The 21104-nt window shown below is 45.4% G+C and overlaps 1 protein-coding gene across 1 annotated transcript in view; it reads left to right on the top strand.

The window, feature by feature from the left end:
• Positions 1 to 69: 69 nt before the first annotated feature.
• LOC111090937 overlaps positions 70 to 21104 on the top strand; it is a 30966-nt gene continuing 9931 nt past the window's right edge. Inside the window, exons 1-5 of the mRNA XM_038564461.1 lie at positions 70 to 115; positions 315 to 362; positions 456 to 548; positions 818 to 905; positions 2120 to 2267. Of these exons, the coding sequence (XP_038420389.1) occupies positions 70 to 115; positions 315 to 362; positions 456 to 548; positions 818 to 905; positions 2120 to 2267 (423 nt within the window). The remainder of the gene's footprint in view (positions 116 to 314; positions 363 to 455; positions 549 to 817; positions 906 to 2119; positions 2268 to 21104) is intronic.

Genomic DNA, 21104 nt, shown 5'->3' on the forward strand with positions numbered 1-21104 from the left:
TGGACTTGAATGAGGTGGGAAGCCGGAGGCCCGGTAGGAAGGAGCCGAGGGGGAGCCTCGGGGTGGCGAATGGCCAAGCCGGGAAGAGAACAAGAGACACTGGGTCTTGACTACAGTGCCTGAGCTTCTGTTTTTTGTTTTGTTTTGTTTTAAGATTTTACTTATTCATGAGCGAGGCAGAGACACAGGCAGAGGGAGAAGCAGGCTCCGCGCAGGGAGCTCGACGCGGGACTCGATCCCGGGACCCCGGGGTCGCGCCCTGGACGGAAGGCAGACGCTCAACCCCTGAGCGCCCCGGGCGTCCTGTGCCCGAGCTTTGGAATCAGCCTGTGTGCGAGCAAACCCCGTTTCCAGACCCGCGGGTACGTGATTCTACACCATTGACTTTTGGGCTTCCACCGACTTGGGTGGGATTTTGCTTCTGGGGCCTCAAAGAGTTGCCCGTTTCCCTCTAGGAAAAGGGAGAGGGAGCTTCGAGAATAAGAGCTGCCCGAGGAAGGGCCGCGCACAGTCCTCCAGCCGGGAAAGTGAGCCCCACCCGAGGGGTGGTACGTTCCCTTTACGTTTATCGTGAGAAAGCAAGATGTGCAAAAACATGCTTCTAGAGTCATTAGCTTTTCCGTTCCCTTTCCATCTGAAACTGACATTTTTATGGGGGGGAAATCTGTCTAGTTTATTATTCAAGTTATTGCGGGGCCTACCTAAAAGTGAATAGACATGGGTTGGAATCCTCAGTAAAGGTCCCCCACGTCTTTGTCGCCATATGCCTTTTAAGTGCTTGAGGTATTCTCTCTGTTACTCTGTCTTTTTTGCTAAGACGTGGAAGATGACGTTTGGCAGGGGACCCAGAATCACCCGAATCCTGCCTTGGCCTACCAACCCCATCTCTCCCTAGTGCCCCACAAGTAAGTTGTTTTTAGAGACCGCTTTGGTCCAAGACCTTAATGAACGTTCAGGTAAGACTGGACCTCATGCTCTTGCTCTTCGTCGTTCAGTTCCAATGCTCAGAAATAACCAGTTGACCTAGACCTTCCTTTTCTGGGACAGCTAAGCCCGGAAACTTGACCATGTGGGTTTGCAGACTGGGGGGGGGGGGGGGGGGCGGGGTAGGCTAAGCCACTCCAGCTGGGCCCCAATCTGGTTTGAGTAGCAGCTTGGGCACCAGTATGTTCAAGATACCCCCAGAGGTGTACAAAGGACAATCAGTATTTCACCAGAGCATTGCCCTAGGGCGATTGTTCCAATGCATGGTCCCCAGACCAGCAGCAACAGCAGTGGGGAACTCACACAATGTGTAAATTCTTGGATCCCAAACAGATGTGTAGAATGAGAACTGCAGGGTGGTGCCCAGCAATCTGTATTTTAATAGCCTTCCTGTTGGGACGCCTGGGTGGCTCAGTGGTTGAGTGTCTGCCTTCGGCTCAGGACGTGATCCCGGGATCCTCGGGATCCCTACAGGGAGCTTCTCCCTCTGTTTATGTCTCTGCCTGTCTTTCTATGTCTTTCATGAATAAATAAATAAAATCTTAAAAAAATAGCCTTCCTGTTGATTCTGATGCATATTTGAGTTTGAGAATCATTTTCCTAGAGCCTCAAAGCTTTCTGCATCCAGGTAGAAGGGGAGAGAGGGAGTTTGAAAGAGCTTACCTGCTACTTAACTACTTGGGACTGGCAACAACCTCACAGTCTCTTGGGACTTTCTAGTCACATGGGCCCAGCTAGAGGCAGAGGAGACTGGGAAATTGGACCCTCACTGGGCAGCCTGTTCCTGCCATAATCATACATTCTAGAATTTCCTAAAATTCCACACTGATTCAGGATGGAAGAAAAAGGCAATTACAAGTTCTACATGTAGAGTAAATGGTCAAGGCTGCTAGGTCATAGGAGTTGAGGCCTAACAAAAACCTGGAAGAAGATATGGAAATTATTTGTTTTGATAGAGGATAGTATGAGTTCATTTAGACAGAAAAATTAACACATAAAAAAATCACAAATTTATAAGCAGCATACTCTGTCTTGTAACAGCAGTTTTTCATTAAAGTGATAAAAATCTCTTGAGGTCTCATTCTGATTAGATCTCTCTGTGATTCACTTGTTTTCCTTTCACTTCCCTGAACAGCTCAACAGCAACTCTGAGAAAGAGATGGGAGATTGTGGATCTGTGGGCACAATGTCCTCTCAGAAGCCAACCCGGAGGAATCTCTCCGCCCAAGCCTCCACTATGCAGTGACGGGGAGAACAGAGACCTTCAGATCAGGCGGTTTGTGGTTTGTGCCCTGGCTTTGCCATTTCTTTTCTGTGTAACCTTGGATGAGACGCTCAACTTTTCTGGGCCTCAGGTTCCAGATATAAAGTCTTGGTTTATAGAATTCCTGGGATGACTACATGAAATAATAAAGGTGCCTTAAATATTTTAGGTCTTCTAATCCCAACTCCTCTCCCAATATTCAGGGTGGGAGTAGAACTATATAGAACACATGCAGATGACATAGGCTGGATTCTGGTCTCCACTCCAGGAGAATGCCACTGGTTGAGTTTTGGCTGCCTTGTGATACCAGAAAGAATTCAGGCCATTGTTACCCCCAACAGGACACAAACAGGAGAAGGGCTTAGGAGGCTTTGAGGTTGTCTGAGGGTGGCTAAGAAAAACCCATTCTCAGTAGAACTATTTATAGTGAGAAGCCTTTCAAGTCAGGCCTGCCTTTCCAGTTTGCCGCACTGGCAGAGTGATGGGCCCTGGGCTCTGTTTGTTATGTTGCCTGTGGTTTCTATCTGTTCTGGCTTTGGGGGTTTGTTTCATTCCACCTGGATGCCAAGGGGACCGTATTGTCCAGTGAGCTAAGGAACAATGGGTATCTAGGGACTTTATGCTGTCTGTGACACTTCAGAAAGTGACTCAATTAGCCAGTGGTACAAAACAAAGAGAACCTGTGACTACTTCATCCATTTGAGCGCAGAGACAACCCTAGCCATTGAAGTGCTTGAAATAGATGCCAACTTCTTGAAAGCTGAAGTCTTTGGGCTTTGTGATTCTTTATAGAGAGCAAGTGACCAGGGAGGGGTGGAGAGATGACACCAGGCAATTACTGGCACTTACAATTTTGTGCATCCAAAATGAAATAGATAGTTCCTCAATGTTTTAATATCCAGAACTCAGAGTCAGTTCAGAGCTCCTAACAATACAGTGACAACCGTAATAAACTCATATGGGCACAGTGCCTTCTGATTTACAGAACATTTTTGTAGAGTAGAGAGAGAAAAGCTGATCCTTTCCATTTCCTGGAAGCACATAAGTCATCACACTTACTTGTCTTGGTCAGAGATCCTTTGGTGGCACAGAATATATACCCACTACAAGGTACGAATTGCATGTGTGATAGTCTGATGGTAGGCAGCACTTCCTCAGTGATGCAGTCCTGCATCAAAGAGGTGTTTTTCTCCCCAGTCTTGCCTGAAGCTAAAGCTTGGCAATCGATTCTTGCTGCCAAGTTTACAACATGGTTGGGATGGTGAGAGCTCTACAGAATTCATGTGAAAGGTAATCCACACCCCCCCCCCAAACCCCCCACCCCTTGCAGCTGCTCTTAAGTCTACAAGGACATGTCCCTACATGAAGTCTCTGGATATTGTATTAAGATTGTCACATGTCATTCACAGAGTTCAATTCTGCAACTTAACTGATTGGAAAACCTGATTCAATTGCAAATTTGTTTTTGGCAACTACATCAGCATCTTCCCAAAATATATTAGAGTTGCCACTGACAGATGGTTTGAGATGGGCCCAGGGGGCTGTCGACAGATATCTTGAGATGGATCTTATTACATGGACATATCTAAAGAACATCCCATGGGAAATGTCTTCACAGACCTGGAGGCTGACAGAACAAGATGGAAGCCCTTCAAGAGACTTGCCAATAAAGAGACTGAAAATGGGCACAGCCTTTCTGGAGGTCATCTGGCCGGGTGTATTGAATCTTAAAACATTCATACCCCTTGACCCTGTGCATTCGTCTTTTCAAGTTTTCATTGCAAGTGCAGCTCAGACATGTGTGCAAAGATTTATGTGTAAAGCTTTTCGCTGTGGCATTAGCCATAGAATAATGAAGAACTGCAAATTATCCCAAGTCCCACAGTGGGGGACAGTTTGGATACACTAGATATATTTATATCCCTGCTTACTGTGATAAAAAGAAACCAGGTGAAGAACTGTTTGTTTAGAGTGATCTAAGTTTTGCAAAGCAAAAACAGGCTGGAAAAAAAAAAAACATTTTCTAAATTTTAATAATGAGGTTCTCTCAGTGGTTGATACAATGAGTAAAATTGCACCATTTCAGAGCTTGTTTGTTTTTTTGTTTTTTTGGTTTTTTTTTTGTATTTTTAGTGAACTTTCTGAGAATATGCTACCTGAAAAGGTAATTTATATAAACAACAGTTTATAGAAAAATTTTTATAGGAAAAAAATTAGCAAGAAACAATACAACTGTTTAAATTTTTATATCCTAGGCTCTGTCTTTGTACATGGAAATTTTTTATATAGTCAGAGATTACCCATAGCTCTGTATCCTGTTTTGTACACTCTAAGAATAACCCTAAAACAAAAATCTTATGAATCTGGAAAATTGTGTGTTCCTATACACGTATAATATAAAATATTGTTTGAAAATTGATAATCAGCATATGTGGGATAACTCCCTTAATCAGAAAATCTGCCTATCCAAAAAAGTTTAACTTCTACCTCTTTCTTTAAAAAAAAAAATTATTTATTTATGATAGACATAGAGAGAGAGAGGCAGAGACACAGGAGGAGAGAGAAACAGGCTCCATGCCAGGAACCTGACATGGGACTCAATCCTGGGACTCCAGGATAACGCCCTGGGCCAAAGGCAGGTGCTAAACCGCTGAGCCACCCAGGGATCCCTCTTCTACCTCTTTCTATAGCCAAACTAACTCTCCATAGGCTTAAAATCAGGGATATGAAAGTAGCCTCCCCCCCCCCCGAATTTTACCAAATTAGCAGATTTTTGAAATCTACTAAATATTCTTTAAGAATATAAAAATTTGAACATAATCCACTAGAGAGAGAGAATAATGGATTTGAAAAACCAATGGATGAAAAATCTATTAAGCATTATGATGCAGTAACAGTGGTAAGATTACTTCTGAGGTAGACACACATGAAATTGAGGATGACAGCACAACAGAGGAGGCCATGGCTGTGGCATTGACTTGATGTCCATGATGACAGTCATCGTCAGGGAAATTTAGGAAAGTATGAAAATTCAGTATTTAAAATCAAAATCAGGCCTGATGCAGAAAACAAATCTACTGCCTTCCAGAAACAATGCAGAACCTGCAGTTTTTATTTTACCAAGGCCTGCCTCACACAATTCAAGTCAAAATATTACTTTCATCAGAGAATTATTTTTGTGCCTCCATGAAAGAACACAGGAAATATGTTATGAAATTACTTGCCAAGGTCAAGAGATCTCATAATCTTGACAAGAGGGGAGGGAAGAAAAAAAGAATTGTGCCTTCATTTAGATCAGTAGTCTTCAACAGGGGGCAATTTTGTCCCTTAGAGAGTATTTGACAATGACTGGAAACAGTTTTGGTTGTCATAACTGAGGGGCTTGGGGGTATGCCATTGGCCTCTAGTGGGTAGAGGCCAGGAATGCTGCTAAATCTCCTACAGTGCTCAGGACAGCCCCTCCATCAAAGCAATGTTCCCCACCCCCCAAATGTCAGTAGTGCCAAGGTTGAGGAACCCTGGCCTGGGCAGTGACAAATGACCTGAGAAGAAATGACCCAAATGCAGGGTCCCTGCCATCTGTTCTCTACCTGGGGGAGGAAAGGGGGCATTCTAGGGGAGGGACCCCTTTCTCCCCCGAGTCCACCAGCGGCTGGTCTGAAGCCAGGTAGAGAAGGATGGCCCCTCCTCATGGCTGAGGCCACAGCTGCATCTTTCCTTGGACCTAGATGAGAACATTTAAATATGGTAAAATCTCGATTTAACTGGAATTTATACAGGCAAAAGTCTCCATTTAGCCAGCTTTTTTTTTTTTTTTTTTTTCTACACAAGGGAAAAGGAGCAAAATACGTGGAAGAAAAAGCTTACTTTATGAACTTCAAAAACATGTCCAAGGGTCAAGTACAAATTCTTCTCAATCTCCTGTTTTGTTTTCTGGACAATGGGAATTGGGGTCCAGAATGTTTAGCCCGAGGTCCAGCCTAACCCTCAACTATCAAAGAAGAATTAAATTGCATTAAGAGTAAACCATGCTGCTTAGGGCAGGAAACTCGACTCATACTTTTCAGTAATATTTTTGACATCAAGGGTTTATGCGAAAAGGATTTTCTGGTTAACTCTGAGATAACCTGGAATCTCCCATTCCCGGGGCATTTTGACAGATTGGCGTTTTCCTGTAGTTGACATTCCTTGAGACGTTCTTGACGTTGGCAAGGTTTACAGGAAGGGCTCCTGACAGTGTTAAAAACTCCAATTCAAATTTCCTCTCTCTGCATCTTAATGCAACCCTGGAATGCGTTAAAATAAGCATGTAAAAAAAAAAAAAAAAACAAAAACAAAACAAAAAAAAAAAAAAAAAAAAAAATAAGCATGTAACATTTTTGTGTAATTAAGAAAAACAAGTCAACGCCTCTGCTTTCTAAATCCAGATAAACACATTCAAAAGGTAGAGCAGAGTTAGCAGGCCTACAGAACAGCAGCGGGAAAGGGCAAAATTTTGCTTCTGGTTTGCAACATATTCCTGTCCAGACGGGCAGCGATATGTGTTCTGTGTCAGGTTGGGAGAGCTTGGAAAGTTCGACCTAAACGTAGATGATAGTCATGCGGGGAACAAACCACACTGAAGCAACTGGTTCTGTCTGAAGCTACCTAACGCCAGTCTGAGTGGTGTTGGTACAGGCTGGCAGCAGGTGGGACTGAGGCTCCTCCAACAGGGTTGCTAGTTGACAGCAGCAGACAGTGCGTGAGTCGGAGTATGTGGAAGAGAAACGAAAACCAACGCAAAGCCAAACTCCAAAACTCCAATCGGCTTTAATTACGCAAGAAAAACCAGCAGCTTGAGAGTGCACCCCTACTAAGAGAGTGGGAACCAGAGGGCTGCCATGTGTTTCTGGGTCCAGCTAAGGATCTTGCACCCCATCACCCACCGCACTCTGGCTTTGGGGTTTTCCACCTTCAAAAATAAGGTGTCAGAAATAGCTATTTCCTGCAGATATAGTGTTGCTCAACTTAGAAATTGCAAAAATGGGGCACCTGGGTGGTGCAGTGGGTTAAGCGTCTGCCTTGGGCCCAGGTCATGAGCTGAGGTCCTGGGATCGAGCCCCACATTGGGCTTCCTGCTCAGCAGGGAGCCTGCTTCTCCCTCTTCCTCTGCCTGCTGCTCCCCCTGCTTGTGCTTGCTCTCTTTCTCTCTCTCTCTGGGTCAAGTGAATACATAAGATCTTTAAAAAAAAAAAGTACCCTTCAGAGATCTGGTGCTAGGATGGGTCCCACATCACCGTCTCTTCCCCCAAATGTACAGAATATCCTCGCCTGCGCAAGTCCTAATAGCCAGAGTCCAAAGTCTGTGAGCCAGCATCCACCCAGCCGGACCTCCAAACAAGGTAATTTTTAAAAATGTATAAAACACAGAATAATGGAAACGTCATCAGCTTCAGTTCTCAGACCTGGGCTTAAGATCTCCCTCCACAGCTTTCTAGGCGTGTGAAACCCAACAGAGTCCGCCTGCTGCCCTGAGACTCTGCTTCCTCCCTGGTGGTTTCATCGTGATCGCTGCAGAGTTCGTGGTGAGGACAAGGCTAACCCAGAGGCCTCCGGAGAGCAAATAGCTGGAGCTGGGTCTGTCCCTGTCACCCCACTCCCTGCACCCCTCTCCACCCCGGTCCACGCACAGTGCTCCCCCCGACTTCTCATTTGTACTCTTGAGTGTTCTCTTTAAACACTTTTTTTGGGGGAAAAGAACGAAAGCATTGGAAACTGAACCAATAGTGAAGACTTAGCATCAAACAAAGCCAACTTTGGTAGCCAGTTCTGGGACAGACTTATGACAGGTATAACTCATTGTCTCCTGCTCTCTATACACAGTGTTCTGTTTAATGAGAACTGAAAGTTGTTAAGGATGATCTCCCAATGCTGGGGGAGCCTCGGTCATCCCTGAGAAGGGACATCGTGTTCTCACAATGCTGGCCAGGACTCCTCGGACCTTGCTTGGATCTGGATTTAGATGGAGGCCTGGGAAGGGGCATTTCAAGGTATCTTGCAGAGCAAAAACTCGTGTCCACTTCTCTCTGTGTTTTCCATTGTCACCTTCCCAAGCATCAGCTTTTTCTTTACAACTCAAATGGCATAAAAACACCTTCTGATTCAGGAGCTTTTATATTACAGGCCCAATCACACAAAGATGTGAACACAAACTTAGAATAGTGCCCCCATTCCAAATTCCAAGGGAAGAGAGGCTGATCGGTCCAGCTAGGGTCCACTGTGCACCTTTGTTGCAATCATCTGGGACCAGGGAGGCAGGAGCCCACGGTATAGACACAGTGTCAAGGCCTACTCCTGCCATCCTGAGATGGGATAAAGGAGGAGTTTTCAAGGGTGGGAGAAGAGGGATGCTATTAGGTAATAGACACATAAAGGCCATAAAGTGGCCTTCCACTTTACGCAATACAGAGAAAAGCAGGTTTCAGAATAATGTTTGTGGGTTTTTTTTTCAAGCTTTTATTTATTTGAAAGAGAAAGCAAGCGTGAGGAGGGGGAGAGGGAGAGAGAATCTCGAGCAGATTCCAAGCAAACATAGAGCCCGTCGCGGGGCTCCATCTCAGTCACTAAGATCATGAGCTGAGCCAAAACCAAGAGTCCAACACAACCAACTGAGCCACTCAGGTGCCCCCAGAATAATTTTTAATAGCCAAGGCCACAATCAAAAAAGCTTTCTGCATATTGGTTAAGCCAAACATTCATTTAAGCCAAACTTATTTTGGCCTGCATCCCAACTGTAACAGACGCAGGTGGTTGCCTCCCCAGCAGGTTGTTCCCCTTTGATCTTAGCTGGCAGGATCCCACATTTACTTGGGTGTCCACCCTTCCTTCATAATGGTTATGGAAGGGTGGCCCTATCCCTAGGTTTAGACATAAGTTTAGACATAATGGTTGCATTGCAATCTCATTTATCTTTCTAGTGATTAGCTTAGGCACAGGAATATGACACAGTTGTGACCAATTAAACACGACGGGGCATCCACTGAGAGGCCTTCTGCAAAGACTTTTTCTCACCTATAAAAGAGAAGCCCATAGGGACACTCCCCTAGGGAGGGCTACTCTTCTAGCCCTTTAGTATCTAGATGTGAGGCCTGGAACTCTGGCAGCCATCCTATGACCACAAGGGGACCTAGCATGAGGATGGAAGAGCAGTAAGCTAGGAAGAACTTGAGTCTTCGATGACCCATTTAGGTCACTGGGTTAGTCCATCTGAAACTATTCTATCTCTGGGATTCTTGTTTGTTTATTGATAGATTTCAAAATTTGTAGCATAATTGGCATATGACATTATATGCAGGTGCGCAACATGATGATTCAATATTTACAAGCGTTGCAAAACTATCACCACAATAAATCTCGTTAACACCTGCCACCAAGCATAAACTTTATTTTCTTGTAATGAGAACTTTTAAAAACTACTCCCTTAGCAACTTTCAAATATGAAATCCAGCATTCTTAACTACAGTCACCATGTCCTATGTGATATAGCCCAGATTTTGTTACTTAATAAAATAAATATTCCTATCGTTTAAGCCAGTTGAGTTGCTATACTCTTCTGTGCATCCCCAAACATCCTGACACACCTCTTAATTAACAACTCACAGAGCAACAAAGACGACATACTTTAGAAAAAGCTGACTTCATGGCATGCAGAATCATCCTGCAGATGCTTAGGGGAAATATCCTTTAGGCAACCTTGGTATGCTAAGCCAAGAAATCATACATCATCTCTAATGCTCCCGGAGCCTTATCAAGACACGATATTTTGCAAACAGACCAGCATTATTTTTGTGTATTTATAAAAAGCAACTCAAAGGATGGTTTGTTTAGAGTAGGTTTTCTGTGCTTCAAAGTCCTTGCTCCTTTAGACAGGGAGTTGGACACGTTTAAAGTGGTTTCATTGTGTGTTCTGCTTGCTGGAGTTTGATAGGGCCATGTTCTCATGACAGGTCTGTCCCTGCAGTGGGTGTCTGCAATGCTTTGATGTGGGCTGCGTTCGGACAGCCTAATACTTGGGGGAAAACGTGCTGAAATTGAGCAAGATTGCTTTCTGCCCAGCTGTTCTCCAAAGGCTCAGACATTTTTAGCACTGAGCGAAGAAGCTTGTATTTGTTTTGACAGTCTTGGCAGGAGGAACAATGGTTGATTATCCCTGCACTTTACTAACAAATAAGACTGCCTCCAGCAGAGATAAAATATGGGTCTTGACTTGATTGCATTTCATGTCCAAGAGAATTATCTTCTATTCATTGTGGTGCCCTTTCATTATGCAGGGTATCTCTCTCTTTCTTCTCGCCTCCCAGAGTCACTCGTGGCTCTGGCTCTGAGAGGCAGATTCCCCAGATCACCGTGGGCATGGTGATTCGATTATCATCTTAAACCATGCGTTTCTCCTTCTCCAGTTGGATTTCTTGGAAGCTAAATTATTTGTTTGTTTTTGGGTATCCAGATGTGTAGGGTTGGTCTCTTCTCTAATTTTCTATCTGCTTGCTTTCGGTATCTGTCTGTGCCGCTGATACCAGTTGAGCAAATAGGAGTCTTGGATTTTCCATCAGGGCTGCACTGAAAAGGGCTATCCCACATGCCTTTCCTCACCCGTGCAGAGAAGCGTCTTGCACAGAACAATTGTTCTCTTTATTTTTTTTAATTTTTTAAGATTTTATTTATTTATTCATGAGAGACACAGAGAGAAAGGCAGAGGCACAGGCAGAGGGAGAAGCAGGCTCCATGCAGGGAGCCTGACGTGTGGGACTTGATCCCGGGTCTCCAGGATCACGCCCCGGGCCAAAGGTGGCACTAACTCACTGAGCCACCCGGGCTGCCCCCAATTATTCTCTTTAAAACAAAGGAAGCTTTCAGTATCTGCATAAAACTGTTGCTCTTTTTTTGCTCTATCTTTTGCTACTTTCTGGATGCTGCAAGGACTTGAGTAGGATACTGTAACTGCACCTCTTCCCTTCTGGGGAGGTAGGTTTGGGAAGGTATTTATGAAGCCAAACTTTGCCAGGTGAAAAGGCAGGGGAAGACATTCCAGGTAGAGAGAAGGGCCAGCCTGTGCGCTCCGCCATCTGACCCTTGCCCTCTGTTCACGGTGACCTGGGAGCCTGGCCACTATTACTGCCTCACCGAGCGGCCCTGCCCTCTGGTTTTCTGTTTTGTGGCCAGCGGAGGTCCTGTCAGGGCACTGCCAGGTTAGAACAGGATGGACTATTTCTTCTCCCCCTTCCCTGCTCTCTCCAAGCCTGCCCCGGCTCTGACAGCAGCTGCACGTTCCCTGGGCCACAGCTCCTGTCGGGTGGCCCCTCTTGGAAGCTCCAAATCTTGCCTGGATCTATCATCACTACTCCTTCCTCCTGCTTCCAGAGACACTTGCAGGAACTGGTGATAGCTCCCCATTTTTGTTGGTCACTGGGCAATTGTTTCCCTTAACCTAACCTTCACCTCTGTCCATGGCCCTGGAGTAAACTTCCTGCGAGGGAACCCTCTTTTTCCTCTTGTGACCTTCGGTGTTGATACATCAAGGAGGGAAAAAAAGTAGGGCTTTTTAAGGGACAGGGGCACAGTTTAGTGTGGTCTGACTGGGAGCTGAGATGAGGGATGCCCGGAGATGAGCCTGCGTTATCAGGAAGGGGCCTTATCTTGAGGGTCTGCTCAGTCCAGTCCGTGGGGTTCACCCTGTGGGCTATGGGAGTCAGGCGTGGTTGGAAGAGTTAGAGTGACATGACCAGGCCTGCCCTTTGCCAGGGTGGCTCTGGTGCACCAGGTCGGAGGAGGGATTGGGAAGGAGGGATTGAATGCAGGAAGACTAGGCTAGAAGCAATTGCTATATTCCACCTCCAATGGCGGCCTGGTGTACAGAAAACCAAACCCAAACTCCTAGTTGTGGTCTACAAGGCCCTAGTTGATTTGGCCTCTGCCTATCAGTCTGGCCTCAGTTATGCTTACCCCCTTGCTCACCACATCTTTTTTTTTTTTTTCTTTCCTAAAGATTGTATTAATTTATTCACAAGAAACACTGAGAGAGAGGCAGAGACACAGGCAGAGGAAGGAGGCTCCCTGCGGGGAGCCTGATTTAGGACTCGATCCCAAGGACCCCAGAATCATGACCTGAGTCAAAGGCAGACGGTCAACCGCTGAGCCACCCAGGTGCCCCTGCTCACATCTTTGTCAAACTGTCCTTTTCTCCGCTGGTCAGCACACGTGTCAAGTTCTTTCTAGCCTCAGGGCTTTGCGGTTACTGTTCCCCCACTGGGACACAAAGCCCTTCTCATCGTTCAGGCCTCAGTTCAATGATTGCATCCTCTGAGAGGACTTTAATAGGGTGCCTTCTCTAAAGGGACTTCCTCTGGAAGCCACGTATGACTGGAGGTTTTCTCCCCGAAGGACTTACTACCGTCTGGAATATTTTCTTTACTTAGTTGTTGACTCATGCATTATCTGTCTCCCTCCTGTAAAAAGTAGAGTACATCGGAGTGACCTGGTCTTACTCATCAGTATATCTAGCACCTAGAAGATTCCCTGCGATGGAATATATGCTCAATCACTATTTTCGGAATGAATGAATTAATGAACCTATCTTTCCACTGGGCTCCCCAACATCTATCCCCCCCGATACACACGTTCCACTTTTTGTCACCTCCACTCCATTCCTACCTTTCCTTCACTAACCAAATAAGTATCTTTTCAGCAAAGACTATCACAGCTAATCGCAAAGGATGGCTCATTGTGGCCTTCAAAGGGAGGCAGGGGGCTTGTATGTGCAGCCATTCGGCAGTGAAATCAAATCCAACCAAAAATCCAAACCAAAATATTCACAAAATAAAAGCAGTTAGATACTGTTAGTGTTCTACTGCTGTCTAATGAACCCTCAGCAGCTCAGACCAGCACTCACTGTCTCCCAGTTCTGTAGCTCAGGAGTCCACACAGGCTCTTCTGGGCTCTGATCAGTGGACGTGAGATGAAAATCAGGTTGTCAGCTAGCTGGGCTCTTGTCTGAAGGCTCCAGGGAAGGTTTTACTTTCAGACTCATTCAGGGTGTTGGGAGAATCCAATCCTTGAGGTTGTGACACTGAGATCCCTGTTAGCTGGCTGTCAGAATCGGATGTCTCTCTCAGCTCCTGAAGGCCACTCATGCTCATCCTTATGTAGACCCTCCATCTTTGAGAAGCAGCAGATTTACTCTTCAAATCTCCCTGACCTTACCTTCTCCTATCTTTTTTATTTGCTTTCTCCCATCCTTTTCCACTTTGAAGGACTCATGATTACATGGGGCCCATCCAGTTAATCCAGGATAATCTTCCTATTTTAAAGTCAACCGGTTAGGGACACCTGAATGGCTCAGCAGTTGAGCGTCTGCCTTCGGCTCAGGGCATGATCCCAGAGTCCTAGGATCAAGTCCCATATGGGCTCTGTGTATAGAGCCCGCTTCTCCTGTCTGTGCCTCTCTCTGTGTCTCTCATGAGTAAGTAAATAAAATATTAAAAAATAATAAAGTCAACCTATTAGCAACATTAAGTACAACTACAATGTCACTTTGTCTGTATAACTTAACTGTAATGCCAGGAGCAAAGGTGGCAGGCACCAAAATTCTGTCTACCACAGATACAAATAAGAAAATGGACAAAACTAGCTTCTGGAAAGGACTGAAGGACCTCAAAGAAAGGCCCAGTCTCTGGAAGGATAAAAAGGGAATTGCTCTTTTGATTTTGTAGAAAGTTCTACCTTCGTCTCTCTTTTTAGAATGTTGTTACCTTCTCAATGGAATTTAAAATTTTATGTTCTGTTGGTTAGAGGTAACCAGGGTCTTAATAATTTTTTCTGTTTTTAAAGATTTATTTATTTGTTTTAGAGAGAGAGAGAAAAGGAATGCATGAGCATGGGGAGGAGTAAAGGGGGAGAGAGAATCCTTAAGTAGACTCCCTGCTGAGCACGGAGCCCAACTTGGGGCTTGATCTCACAACCCTGGGATCATGACCTAAGCCAAAACCAAGAGTTGGACACTTAACCAGCTGAACCACTGAGGTGCCCTTTAATAATTTTTAAAAGACTGATGAGTATAAATTGAACATCTTCACTGGAATGCTTTTAAGATTTTATTTATTGAAAGAGAGAGAGCGTGCACACATGAGCTAGGGGAGAGGGGGAGAATTCTCAAGCAGACTCTCCACTGACCAAAGAAGCCCTGCTCAGATCCCAGGCCCCTGAGATCATGACTTGAACCGAAATCAAGAGTCAGCCATTGGGGAGCCACCCAGGCACCCCAATTTTATTTTTTTAAAGTAACCCAACATGGGGCTCAAACTTTTGCAACCCCAAGATCAAGAATCACGTGCTTTCAACTACTGAGCCAGCCAGGTGTCCCTGGAATGCTTTTCATGATAGCCTGGAACTCTTGTTAATCCAGGGCTAATGGGTCCATTCTAGATGCTGATTTCCTTTCAGCTCCTGCTATGCATGGTCAGCAGACAGTTTACCCAGAATCACAGGAGTGCCCAGTGAGTCAGAGTTGCTGTATTTCTGACTCACAGTCCAGGGGATCCTTAAGCCCTTGAGAGTAGAACCACACAGCTCTCTTCTTCCCCTGTATCATCATGGCAAAACCCAGCCATCCATCCCAAGTAGCAAGAGAAAGTCACAAATCATTTCCTGAGAGAAATGCCAGGAGCGCTAACCGTATCTAGGTCATGAGGAAGCCATCTTGGCGTCTATGTTAAGTGGGAGGACTGTCTCCAACCCTGGGGATGGAGCTTGAAGTGAGGGAGGAGAGGAAGGAGAGGGAGCCAGCATGGCTGAGTAAGTGCTTGCTAGGTGCAGGGAAGCAGGTTCTCTCCAGACAGAGACAGGCAGGTGGATAGGCACACAGCACAAATGTCACTCATTTCTCTATTTGTCCTGAGGCCTGACAGTCAGGAGAGAGCTTTCCTCCACCGCCTCTGATTTCCTGCAGCATCCTAGGAAGCAGAGCCAAGCCCAGTGATAGCTTCAGCCTTAGGAATGTCACAGCACAGGTGCCTCTGGATTTATTGCACTCCCGCCTCCAAGACAAATGCTGGGTTTTACTGCATCTCGCTTATCGTGCTTCCTCCCTGCTTGCCTTGCTCACTCATCTCTTATCCCAGGCTTGTGGGAAAGCGTGTTGGCATAGATTTGGGTGCAGATAACAGCTGCCTGGAGGTGCCTGGGGAGGTGTGAATTCAGGGCTGTCACTTCATTTCCCATTTAGGCAGCTGGCCAGCGCCTGGGCGATTTTTCTGGATTTGCCAAACCCACGTCTGAAGATGAGGGAGGGAGTGGTAGGAACCGGGAGGCGGCTGGGTGTGGAGTAAGAAAGGGCTTTGGAGGCAGCGAGGCCCAGACTTTGACCCCGCCCCGCCACTTCCTGTGTGACCATGGGTAAGTCATTCGACCTCCCTGGGCCTTGCTTTGGTTACCATTTAAAAAAAAAAAAATGGGGCTTTGAGCTACTCCTTGTAGATCTGTTTTGTGGATTAAATGAAATAATAGTAAAGTGCCTGTTAAAATGTTCATCAAACTGTAGGCCTTCTTTCCTGTTAGGGCCTTTCCTCCGATATTAAAAACCTGCTTGGCGAGTTCGTTCAGTGCTCAGTGCCTCAGTTTTTCCATCTGTAAAGCCGGGACAATGACAGTACTCTGTAGCATTATCGCGAGGCTTAAATGAATGAATGAATACATGCAAAACTCATTAGAACAGTGTGAAGCACATAAAAAGTTTTCAAGAAGCATGCATGATAAATTAGATGCCTACATTGTGTCCCCATCCCATTTAGGGTCATGAGGGAATGGGATGGAGAAGGCTGGAAACCCAGGATCCCAAGGTAGGCCCAGTCTCTCTAAGGATGAGAGAGTACCTACCCTTCTGCTTTTCTGGACTCACAGTCCTTTCCTGTCTGGAAGGGAAGAGCCTTTCCCTGCAGAGGAGGCCCGGCTAATTCCCTCTTCTTTCTACATAAATTCAAGAGTGCAGACAAATTATGTTAATTATCCACCACAGCATAATAAATGATCCCCAAACCTCATGGTTTAAAGCAAACGTTTAGGTTTCTGGGGGTCAGGAATCTGGGAGCAACTGGGTTAAGTGCTGTGGCCAATGGTGTCTCATAAAGTTGTGACCAAGGTTGTGGTCAGAGTTGTATGAATTTGAAGGCCTGACTGGGACTAATGGGCTTGTTCCCAAGATAGTCCCTCCTTTGCCTGTTGGCAGGAGGCCTTTAGCTCTTCACCACGTGGGGCTCTCTAAGGGTTGCCGTGTGCTTAAAACATGGTGCCGGGAGGTGGAAGAGAGAGGTGGGAGCAGCAGTATCTTTGTCTCTCCTGACCCAGCCTCAGAACGAACACTTCTTATTTCTGCAACATCCCGCTTGGTTAGATGCTAGTCACTAAGTCAAGGGGAAGGGAATCAGTCTACATCTCTTGATAGTATCATCAAAGAATCTAAGGATGTGATTTAGAACCACTGTACAGTCATGCTGATGACGATAGGTGTATGGCACACTCGGGGGGAGGTTGATTCCCAAATGAGCCAGTGTCTTTGTTGTTTGCCCCTTTAACTACCCAGTTTACCTTTCCTTGGAAAAAGATTTGATATGTTCCATTTCCAGCAGAGTTTAAAATATGCCCAGAAATGGAACAGAAAACGTTTAGGTTTCATACCACAAACTCTTAGCAAGTGCCTCCTATATATACTGGACGATGGGAAATAAAGAAGTGGTAAACACAAATCTCTGCTTTCAAGAAACTCACTGCAATGGAGAGATGAAGAGGTAGAGAGGAAGTTGGGAGAGCACCGGATACCACACCTGAAACCAACCTTACACTGCGTGCTAGCTGCTGGAATCTGAATAAACACTGGGAAAACAAAAGAATAAAATAGGATAAGGTAGTCTTTCCTCCTTGTTTTCCATTTCTCTGCCCTCTTCTTTCCTGGTCATTCTTACACACAGAAGTTCCTCATTTGGTTATAGTATCTGCTTGTCACATATTCCTTCCCATGTGCCCTCAACACCTGTCACTTGGCTGCTCCGTAAATCCTTGTCAGTGAGTGACTATGATATGGGGAGTGCAGCAAACTGTGGCAGCAAGGAGGACAGGTACTGGCCCCACCTTGAAGGAAAGCCCCCTGGAGGAGGCGATCCTGTGTTGAGATTTGACATATGAATAGGAATGATCAAGGCAGAACGTGTGTGTAGTATTCCTATCTGCAGGAACAACACCCCACCCAAAAGAGTCTAGTACATTCCAGGGGCTGCCAACACTTCTGTGTGCTGGAGGCCAGAAAGAGGCAGGGGCTGGAGAGGGATGGAGAGAGAATTGCACAGGGAGTAATGACAGATGAGAATAAAGATACAGCAGAACTAGGTTACTGAGAACTCACCTTGGGAGAAAATCTGAGGAGCATGGACTTTATCTTAAGAGCACCGAGGGAACAATGGAAGGTAGGAAAGCAGGGGAATGACAAGCCCAGGTACCGAAGACTTTGTTTTTCTAGCAAGGATGTGAAGGGCCAGGGTTTGAGAGTGGGGCTACAGGTGCCCCAGGAGCCAGAGTCCAGAAAGTTACATTGCAGAAATTCTTTCTGAACCACCTTTCTGCAGAGTGCATAGCCCCCCCAAACCCCAAATACTCTGGGAGCGGGGGCAAGAGCATGGAGCACTGCTGTCTCAGGCCCACAAGGCGAGGCCTTGCTGGGCCCCCATCCAGTGGCCCTCAGAGCTTGTAGAAAGCAAACCCTATTGCTCCTGGTTCTCTGGCTCCTTTTCAGAAGCAGAGTTAGCTGGAGTGGGCGCTCTAAACCCAATTACTAGAGCATAGAGATCATGAGTTGGAAAGCACATTTTCCCTGCAACATGAGAAAATGTGCTGCTTCCTAGGACCTCTCCACTGGAATCATCTGTGCAACGTGCAGAATAACAGAAAAGCACTTTTCTCTTGGAGACATATGGAAAACAGTTTGTTTGCTTGGAAGGAAATCATAACTTGTTGTGTTTTTTTTTCCCCTCAGAGGAAAATTAAAACTCTCACACATTAAGACTTTTCAATCCTTTGTTTGTCTTGTGCTTTTGAACCAAAATATAGGAAGGGGGAATGTGGTGCTTGTAGGTGAACAGGAAATCTAAATTGGAAATCTAAATTACGGTGGCCAAACTATCGGAATTCCAAACCCGAATCACCCATTCATTGTCTCCAGGGCGAGGGTGGGGTCATTAGGCCATGAAACCACATGACATGTCTTTCAGAGAAGGGAGTATGGCCTTGGTTGCTGAGTGTACGTACTTGTGAGGGCAGAATGATAAATAATGGCAGAGTGTGAAATCTCCAAACATCATTTCCAAAGTAGTCTTGAAATAATCCCTCCTTTGGGGACCTGATATTCCCAGTCAAGATGGAAACAAAAGAAAATGGCCTAGCTTTCATTTGGTTCACTGGTCCAGAAAATGGGACCTGGGAAGATAAAGCAGAGCTGGGTGTTTGAGGTGAATTAAAGGAGCCAGTAGACATTTATGGGGGGGTTTCTTTGCTCAAGGGTCTCTGCAACCTGGTCTTCCCCTCCCAGGAGACCCACCGGAGCTGCCTTCTTCTTTCGTCAGTGTCTCTCTTTGAACAACCTCAGACGCTCTTTTCTTGGTAATAAGAGAACCCATATGCAGGGCTTCAAGGATACATTCTGGATGATGATTTATGCCGGGTTGTTCACAGCCTCCTCTCCCCATCCATAATTCTTCCAGAGAGCATTTAGCTGATTTGGAAAAAGTATATCAGATCTTCCAGAGAACAGTGCGCATCCTAACTGTGGATGAATGTGATTTTGATGGTTCTCTGATGGCTCAAAGCTTTACAAACTGAGTAACACAAATGTACAAAAAATTGCTTGGCATCTTCTGAGGAAAACATTGATTACCCGTGGGGGCGGAGGGACTGGGAGTGGGTGGAAGAGGTAGAGATTGATTCTTTGGATAGGCTATTTGAATAGCCTTGTGGGTATTTCCAGAAGTAGGACTTAAGTGAGCCAGATTGATGGTGCCCTCCTCCTTAAAAACATCTTACTAAGCACCTAATATGTTTCAAGAGCTTTACTCAAGGCTTGTAAAGATTTACAAACAACATGGCCGGTGAACCTCAAGCAAAGGAAACACCTGAGGTGAACTCCACATTCAGTCTACCTTCCTGCCAGGGCACACTTTGCAAATGGCAGCACAAGAAAGTAGATCCCGAAAGGCAGCAGAAGACTCACTATGTGAAGTCAAAAGAGTTCAGGATGCTGAGGTGGCCAGAATTCATGAAGTAAGGTATCAAAGAAGAAAGAACTGAACAGAGAAGTTGCCTCAGAAATCTTCATGCAGGTCTCTTTTAGTTTTGGCCCAACACAAAGCCCTGCTCCACGCACACGTGTGTGTGCCTGAAGGGCTAGGCAGAGAATGGGTAAGAGACCATGAGCTGGATGGAGGCTCTTGAGGTTACAGTGATGGAAGACAGAGATTCCAACACACAGCGTGGCTATACTGTTGAACACTCTGGGCATTCAGTTGAGACCCCAGAAAGGCCAATCCAAAGAACAAGACTACTCCAGCCCTAGCACATGGACAATTATTTTTTTAATAGTTTTTATTTATTCATGAGAGATACAGAGAGAGAGGCAGAGACACAGGCAGAGGGAGAAGCAGGCTCCATACATGGAGCCAGATGTGGGACTCGATCCCTGGATCGGGATCACACCCTGAGCCAAAGGCAGATGCTCAACCTCTGAGCCACCCAGGAATCCCCATGGACAATTCTTGACCCGCCATAACAAAGCTTTACAAATCCTCCATGGGGGTGCCTGGCTGGCTCAGTCTGTTAGCTGTCTGACTTCAGCTTGGGTTGCGATCTCACTCAGGGTCCTGGGATCAAGCCCCAGAACCAGACTGCCTACTCAGCAGGGAGTCTGCTTGTGCCTCTGCCTCTTCCCCTCCTCATGTGCACATGGTTTCTCTCTCTCAAATAAATAATAAAATTTTTTTGAAAATAAAAGAGCCTTAATAGGCTCATCCTGGACAACATATAAATTAAATGCTTGCCAAAGTAATACTCAACATTTTTCAAAAAGAAAACAACATAATCCAAACTCAACATAATAGCATTCACAATGTCCAAAACTCCAAAAATATTGTTAGACATACAAAATAGCAAGGACATGTGATCCGCAGTTCAACCTAGAAATTCTACATTCAGCAATAGCCTTAATAAGAACAAAGGTAGAGGGGTGCCTGAGTGGCTCAGTCAGTTAAGCATCTGCATTCAACTCAGGCCAAGATCCTGGGGCCCTGGGATCCAGCCCCACATCAGGCTTCCTGCTCAGTAGGGAGTCCGCTTCTCCCTCTTTCTCTGCCCGCCACTCCCCTTGTTTGCGTTCTCTCTTTCTTAATCTGTCAAATAATAAATAAATAGATAGATAAATAAAATCTTTTAAAGAAAGGTAGAATAAAGATATTTTTTGGATAAGAGAATTTGGATTAATCACCAGTATACATGCATAAGAAATGTTAAAGGAAATTCTCCAGGCAAAAAGAAAATGATTGCATCTGATATCAGATCTATATGAAGAAGAGTATCAGAAATAGAAAATGTCGAGTATAAATAAAATAGACATTCTTCTTGTTTTTTAGTTTCTTTAAAAGACATTTGACTGCTTAAACCAAATATAATAGGAAAGCATTGTGAGGTGTATGATCTATGTGGAAGCAAAATGTATGGCAACAATAGTACGAAAGATTAAGAGGGGTAAATGAAAGTAGATTATGTAAGGTTGTTATATATGAAGAGCTAT

This window comes from Canis lupus, chromosome 18, assembly GCF_011100685.1.
Source record: "Canis lupus familiaris isolate Mischka breed German Shepherd chromosome 18, alternate assembly UU_Cfam_GSD_1.0, whole genome shotgun sequence".
Taxonomy (NCBI): domain Eukaryota; kingdom Metazoa; phylum Chordata; class Mammalia; order Carnivora; family Canidae; genus Canis; species Canis lupus.